The sequence below is a fragment of the Octodon degus genome, unplaced genomic scaffold (genome assembly GCF_000260255.1).
Source record: "Octodon degus isolate 3935 unplaced genomic scaffold, OctDeg1.0 scaffold00162, whole genome shotgun sequence".
NCBI lineage: Eukaryota > Metazoa > Chordata > Mammalia > Rodentia > Octodontidae > Octodon > Octodon degus.
Genome location: NW_004524738.1, coordinates 3,459,178 through 3,467,230, shown reverse-complemented (window position 1 = coordinate 3,467,230; position 8,053 = coordinate 3,459,178). Strand labels below are relative to the sequence as shown.

General features: G+C 38.9%; 1 protein-coding gene across 1 annotated transcript in view; it reads left to right on the top strand.

Annotated features, from left to right (window-relative positions):
* Dnah6 (dynein axonemal heavy chain 6) overlaps positions 1 to 8,053 on the top strand; it is a 296,200-nt gene that overhangs the window by 175,778 nt on the left and 112,369 nt on the right. Inside the window, exons 33-37 of the mRNA XM_023702951.1 lie at positions 2,106 to 2,254; positions 3,319 to 3,426; positions 5,880 to 6,435; positions 6,918 to 7,040; positions 7,659 to 7,847. Coding sequence (XP_023558719.1) covers positions 2,106 to 2,254; positions 3,319 to 3,426; positions 5,880 to 6,435; positions 6,918 to 7,040; positions 7,659 to 7,847 — 1,125 coding nt within the window. The remainder of the gene's footprint in view (positions 1 to 2,105; positions 2,255 to 3,318; positions 3,427 to 5,879; positions 6,436 to 6,917; positions 7,041 to 7,658; positions 7,848 to 8,053) is intronic.

Sequence of the window (8,053 nt, the reverse complement as noted above, 5' to 3'; positions counted from 1 at the left end):
CTCTCCTCCTCCTCCTCTTCCTCCTCCTCCTTCTTCTTCTGACAAATGTCTATATATTTCATTTGTCCATATTTGATTGGAAATTTTATTTAGGGGATGTGATGCTGTATTTTTCATCCTCTACGTATTATAGATACCTCTGTCTGAGAAGTAGTTGGCAATTTTTTTTTCATCTTCTATAGATTGTCTCTTCACTTTGTTCATTGGTTCCTTTGTATGGCAGAAGATTTTAGTTTGATTTAATCCCTTTTGTGGATCCATAATTTTGTTTCTTGGGCCATTAGGGTTCTGTTCAAAAAATCCTTGCATATGACAATGTCCACAAGATCTCTTTTTTATTAGTACATGCTTGAGTAATGAAGTTTACCTTCCCCTTGAGGCGTGTGTGTACAGAACACATCTTGTTCCTTTTTATACTCCCCTTCTCCTTCCCACTCATCTCCCTCTGCCCTCCCTAAATCTCTTTTTCCTGTTGTTGTTGTTGTTGTTGTCATTCTTAGCTCACACGTACAGCACATACTGTTTGCATTCGTTGTGTGTATTCGTTGATATATTGTTTCTCCCCTTCTCTCCTTTTCTTCCCTCTCAGTCTCCTGAGCTCTTTCTCACTTGCAACAGATCCCTCCCTTGGTCTCCTTCTGCTTACCCTTTATTTTGCTCTTTGTTTGTATTTGGCTTTACTCAAGAAAGAGATAGTGCATCTGTGTGTGCATGCATGCGTATGTGTGTCTGTCTGTCTGACTTATTTCACTCAGCATTATATTCTGCAGGTGCATCCGTAGATACAATTGCTGCCATATAGCATGTTTCATTCTGCGTGTCTGGTTTTGTATCTTACTGCCATGATCATAATGCATGGGATGGTACCTAGAAAGTAGCAGACCCTTAAATTTAGAATGAGTCCATAAATTTAATTGATCAATTTGTTGGGATCTATCAAGTCATCTCTAGGAATTAAAATGTCAGGAATAGTTCTAAAAATACGGTATTAGTCTTAATTATTTTTCACATAATTTTTATTAGAGCCAAGGGGTGATATTTGAAACTATACTGATCACTCTCATAGAGGGAGGGGACTGGTTTGTAAATCTGTAATAGCTTAGAAAGAAAACAGTAATCATTAATATATTATTTATAATTATGCTTGCTCTTTCTATCAAGAATGTATACATATATATTATACATATATATATATAATTTTTTCATGTATTTTAAGCCAATATTTACTGGTGTTTAATTTATACACACTGAAGCACAATGGCTCTTAAGGGGGCAGCTCAGGGCACTCCTGCACATCCTTCTCATCACCGAGGACTCTCAAGGAAGGAGCAGACGACTCACTGATACTGTCCACCATGGTGGCATTCTTGTCCAACTGGAGAAGCCCATTTGCTTATTTACTCAGGAATTGCAACACCCTCCAACCTCCATGTAGACATTTTCAAAATTAGGGTCAGCTGTTCCTTGAACCAAATGTCACCAAGGTGACACCTTCATCTATAGAGAGAAAGCAGAATCAGTGCCCAGGGATTTGTGGATAGCATCCCCCCTATGACCTTCCTGTAGCACAGAAAACTCTATTCCCTCAAACTTCGTCTTCCTTTATTAAATGAGATAGCAACATGGAAAAATATAATCCCTAGAGTAGGTTTTGTATACAATGGTATTGTCTTGGTTACTTTTCTCTCATTACTGAGATAAGACACCTGCGGCCCAGAATTAAGGAAGGAAAGGTTTATTTGCTCACAGTTTGTGAAGGTTTCAGTCCAAACTTGGCTGGCTCCGAGGCAGAGTGGCATATGACAGAGGGCAACAGTTCATAGTGACAGAAGACAGCAAAAGCAGTAAGAACAAAAGGGGAGAAGCAAAACAAGCAAGCTTCTTCCCCTTCCTTATACCATATGCAGGCTGCCTGCCCAGGGCCGGTGTAGCCCTCACACTGATAATCCCAACATTGGACCATGAATCAATCACAAACCCTAGAACCATGCACCCATGGCTGCATGAGGCTTTGGGTGGGGGGACATCCAGACACAAACCTTAGCAGGTGTCATGGTAATGTGCTACATCCATACAATATAGAATCATTATATTTTCCATTCTAGGTAATCCTGTATTCTGAAGGATTTGAATCCAGCAAAGTACTAGCAAGGAAAATGACCCAGATGTATAAGCTCTGCAGTGAACAGCTGTCACAGCAGGATCACTATGACTTCGGCATGAGAGCCGTGAAGTCTGTGCTGGTCATGGCTGGGTAAGAAACCAAGATGGGGACTGGCCAAATAGCTCAGTGGATTAAAGCGCCTGTGTAGGCAGACACAGTGGCTAGGGTTCAACACCCGGTGTGCCATGTCGGCCCTGCTCCCGGGGTGCACTGAGGCAGCAATTGAGACTGGGCGTGGTGACACGCACCTGTAATTCCAGGTCTTGGGAGGCTGTAAACAGGCAGATCACTACAAGTCTGATCTAGTAGTGAGACCCTGAATACCCTGTAGACCCTTCAAAAAAAAAAAAAAAAAAAAAAAAAGCATCTCTTTAGAGCTACTGAGCCTGCTATGCCTGGAATTTAACTTGCCCAGAGGCTCTGGGGACATCCATTCTCCTTGTCCTTCCACTCGGGCTGGTACTCACTGACTCAGGCTTGGCACGGCCAAGGCCCCTGTCGCCTAGTTCTTATAGTTTGCACAAATCCCCCAGCACTCTGTTCTGGATCTTTCCTTTAACCTCTCAGATTCAGTACGTCCTCCCTCTACAGGATTTCCAAAATGTTTGCACTCAGAGAACACAGCACCAGCCCAATGGGCAAGCCTGGCAAGTGGGCATTAGTCTGTTCAGGGTGACAAGGACAACAAAAAGACTGTGCCCGAGGTTCATTGGAGAAGTGGATGCAGGGTAGGGGGCTTTCTAGCCAAGAGAGTAACTGGTCTGGATTTTGAAATGTAAATAAGAGTGAGCAAAAGAGCAAAGTAGGACATTTGAGGCAAAGAAATAAAGAAAGGGACACGGATATGTCACCATAATGCATTCAGAGCACTGTAAACTGAGGGTGAATAAAGTCTGAGCAGGAAGAGCAACCGGTCTGAGAAGGTGTCCTTGTCATGCTCCTTGAGATTGTTGTCAGGGCAGAACTTGATTCTGTGCTGTGACAGCGATGGATGCTGAGCATTCAGGGGAAGATGACCCTCTCCCGCTAGCTGGACTTTTGGGATGAGGGAAGGAAGATCAAGTTTCCTACAAGTCGAATCCGTGACCTGCCATTTTGAAAATCACGTTCAACCTTGTGATCTTGTGATGTCGTCAATGTTCCCTTGAATTCAGGTCTTTGAAAAGGGAGAACCCAGACCTAAGTGAAGACGTAGTGTTGATCAGAGCTTTGCGAGACTCCAACTTGCCCAAGTTTCTAACAGACGATGCTCTTCTCTTCAGGTATGTTTCTGTATGTTACAGAGTAAAGCATGGCTACCACCCAGCCCGAAAGGCCCGTCTCCAATTATCCATCTCTACAAGCTAGTACCATTTTTTTTGGGGGGGGGATTTAGTACAGGGTCTACAAGGTCTCACTACATAGATCAGACTTTTAGTGATCTGCCTGCCTGTGTTCAGCCTCCCAAGAGCTGGGATTACAGGCATGTGCCACCACACATAGTCTCTAGTGCTGTCTCAGCGTGCCCTGGGGCAGGACCAGCATGGCATACCAGGGATCAAACCCCAGCCGCTGTGTCTGCCTAAGCAGGCATTTTAGTCTGCTGAGCTATTTGGCCAGCCTAAACTAGTACCATTTTTATGGAAATACTTATGGGAATTTAAGAAACACTTGTTAAAAATAAAGACACCAAACTTTCAGCATTATTCTACCTTTTTTTTTTTTTCCAAAATATGGTTCACCACGTTGTGTGCTATACAAATTAACATTTAGTTACAAGTTCTTATTCTAAGAAAAATTTCCAGCTGGAAAAAAATTAGGGCTGGTGCTTATAAATGTGATTGCTTTTATCCATTTCATATTTCATTGTTTTTTTTTTCAAATTACAAATGGCCACAATTTTAAAAAGAAAATAATTTCATCAATGAGTCTATGGAGGCCAACAATCCTTTGCCCTCCACCAACTCCCACTTCCCATGGATGATCAACTGTCAACTCAGTTCCCTTCATACTTCTTAGTACCTACGCTTATGCCACATAGAGCTTTAAGCATTAGATTAATAAGGGGAAATGAAGATACACACCGAACCTGTCCCTTGCCTGTTTATTATGCATCTTCTCCATCTAGTGCTACGGCAGCACACTGTACGCTAAGTAGCCAGGGTGTCCAGCCCTTATTGTAGCTTTACAAATATTACCCACTGCTAACCTGTTTTTCTTCTTTATTAATTTATCTTCTTTATTTGTTTTCCATGCAGTTGATTATTGTCTTGGGCTTTTTGATTATATATACACACATGTATTTGAACTTCTATAATATTTCTAGAAGAGAGATCCCTGGAAGCAGGTTTCCAGGGCCACAGCATTCACTTATTTTTAATTTAAGTAGACTCTGAAGTTGTTCTCCAAAGAGGTTTTACTCTCTGACATCTATAAAACTACTTTATGAAATGTCTGTGTCCCCTTAAATATTTTAAATAGTGCCTAAATACAGTGGCCTATTTTATTATTAATGTATTATACATTATTTCCTAGGTTCATTTACCATTTCTATTTATTCTTTTTTTTTTTTTTTTTTTGGAACCGGGGATTGAACTCAGGCCTTTGTGCTTGCCAGGGAAGCACTTATTCTACTGAGCTAACTCCTCAGGCCCTCTATTCTTAGAGCATTTTTCTGTTGTGCTTCTTACTTATTTGTTATAGGAATTTATAAACTATATCTTATACAAACATTGGAAATATCTCTCTAAGCCTCTCATTTATTTTTTAATTTATGTATTTTATCCCACATAAAGTTTTTTTGGTCTGTTTAATATTTTCACTGTATCAATTTTTTTATAGTTGTAGATTTTTTAGTTTTTTATAAACATCTCTCTAGCACAATATTCACCCCTTCTATTTTCTATGTGATCTTTAATGTATCTCAAATGTATTTGTGTATATGAGGTAGTGATTTATCTTCTTTTTCCCATAAAATGTCTCCTATAAACTTTTCTTGTAAAAGGAGTAAACTTTACCCTTTCTTTTTTATAATCTACTACTAATTTTCTATTTTAACCTTCATTTTATTTTGTAATTATTCACATAGAGTTATAAGTGTATATAAATGCTTTGGAAAAGTTGAGATATAAATACAATTTTAAATAAATTCGTTGCTTTCTGTACGTTTGCAACTATACTACATACTATGGACAATGTAAAATGCATAAGAGACAAAGTAGCAAACACAAGGCTGAGCAGGTCTAGAAATGTAACATGCAGTATGAGGATGATAGGTAATAATATGTGTTAGATTAAGGATTTTGCAAAATAGGATTTAGCTGCTCTTGTCACAAAAGTAAGTTCAATGATAGATGACAGATGTATTGATCTACTTCCCTCTAGTAACCATTTTACTATCTATATGTATTTCAATATACACTTTAGAAATCCAATTGTAAGCAATAAAGGTTTTTTTTTAAAAAGAAACAAAGAAAAAAATACATAAGAGATATTGCTTGCTTCATGAAGCTTCTAGTATACTTAAAAACACTTATCTATCATACTGGAAAAATATACAGTATGTCAGAAAAAAAATAGAGATTCTGATACAGCAAATAGCACATTTAAGTAGTATAAAACTCTGCTACATGCAAAATCATGTTGTGCATATTCAAAAGAATCAATTAACTGTAACAAATATGACAAAATATCAATGACTAGTGTTTCCTAATTGATTTTAATTTTACTTTGTCAGTGGAATCATATCTGACCTTTTCCCTGGAGTCCAAATTCCAGAACACGACTATGGTATTTTACAGTCAACAATTGTGGATGTCATGAATGGACAAAACCTTCAGCCTGAGATATGTATGGTTAAAAAAGTGATCCAGTTCTACGAAACCATGCTTGTGAGGCATGGCGTTATGTTAGTAGGGCCAACAGGAGGAGGCAAGACTACAGTTTACCAAATACTAGCAGAAACTTTAGGGAATTTACAGAAACTTGACCTAGGCAATCCCTTTTATCAAGCAGTGAAAACTTATGTTCTTAATCCTAAATCAATAACAATGGGTGAGCTATATGGTGAAGTTAATAATATAACGCTGGAATGGAAAGATGGCTTGATGGCGCTAAGTGTCCGAGCAGCTGTGAATGACACTTCAGAAGACCATAAATGGATCATCAGCGATGGGCCAGTGGACGCGCTTTGGATTGAAAATATGAATACGGTGTTGGATGACAACAAGATGCTGTGCCTGGCTAACAGTGAAAGAATCAAACTCACGCCTCAAATCCACATGCTGTTTGAGGTAAATATTTGACTTACTGTGGAGTGAAATTAGTCATGAAGTTGGGACACTAGCATTACATTTTTCCTCTCACACTGTATCACCTACCATCTGTGATGGTGATCTGTTTACTTATTAAGTTTTCATTAAATGATCCTTGTGAAGCAGACTATCAATCCTGACAGTCTCTCAAATGCTTCTCTCAATAAAGAGGAAATCAAATAAATTCCAGTTTTTTGGCACCTGTTTTCTTTCCTTCAGAGGCAGATATATATAATTTTAAATTCTAAGTTTAAGAATTGTTCTATTTTTATATTAATAAATTATTCCACTGTGGTATGAATATTTCATGAGACATTGGAAGAAAGATGTGAACTAAATAAAGCTTCAAAACCTTATGGGAGGGGCCGGGGAGCTTTAAAAGTGTGACTCCTTAACACTGAATCTGGATGAATAAGAAAGTATCATGTCGCCTGTTTGCTATCCAACTGTCTCATCTTCAGGTGCAAGACCTAAGGGTTGCCTCCCCTGCAACCGTCAGCCGGTGTGGGATGGTGTTCGTGGATCCTGAAGAACTGAAATGGTTGCCCTGTGTGAAGACTTGGATGAATGGTATTTCTAAAAGAGTACGTGCCACTAGGTGGCCCCCAATTTCTCCATCTGTCCTGGAGTACGGGAGTAGCAGTGGGTTAAGACAGTACCAGGCTGCTCCACTGAGGGACCTCCATGATCCTACCTTGTCCCTCTCCCTAGAGATTCATAAATCCTCTGGGAGTGTTTATAGCCCCTGAGACCAGCCCACTAGCCCCTGGTCATTCTGTCCCCTGGCTTTGCCCCAGACTGATTCCTGTCATGTGTAGACCCAAGCCACTTCCTCAAATCCCTAAAAACAGCTAGAACAAACTGGAGCAGTGAAAAGGGGCTTTCTTCTTTTTCATTGTTCTAAATCATGAAAGACAATCAATGAAGAAAGGTACATGAACTATGCACTGGCAGGTTGAGGAGTTATAAAATGAGCACCTCTCTAACCATGGTCAAAGCAAGCAGTAGACTTTCTCTACTATCCAGAACCCCCTGCATTTGTCCTTTCCTAATCAATGAAGTTTCCCTTAAAATTTATTCCATATTTTATGATGTTTATATCCTTTGATTTAAAGGTTACTGAATATACTGAAATATATATATCTCCATTCTAAACTTAATGTTTCATGTAATCTTGCTAAAACATTATTTGCTTATTTCAGTTTCAGCTGAATGAGGAAACCCAAGGATACATACTGAATCTTTTCCAGCGTTATGTTGATGAAGGCTTAAATTTTATCAATAAAAAGTGCAACCAAGCAATCTCACAAGTGGACATCAGCAAAGTTACTACACTCTGTTGCTTACTGGAGTCTTTGCTATTTGGCAAAGATGGAATTAACTTGTCAATGGTATTTAAAGGCTTTTCTTGCTGCTATGAACCGAAGAAAGTGGTATTACTGTATAGATCCTTAGTGTATATATAACCACAAATAATCTGAAATATGATCTTTTGGTTTTCAAGTTGATTCTTGAGAGAACTAATGCCTTCAATTAGGTTGACAGAATCTCAAGGTTATTAGAGAATAATATTAAAGAACCTCTATTTTATTTCTCT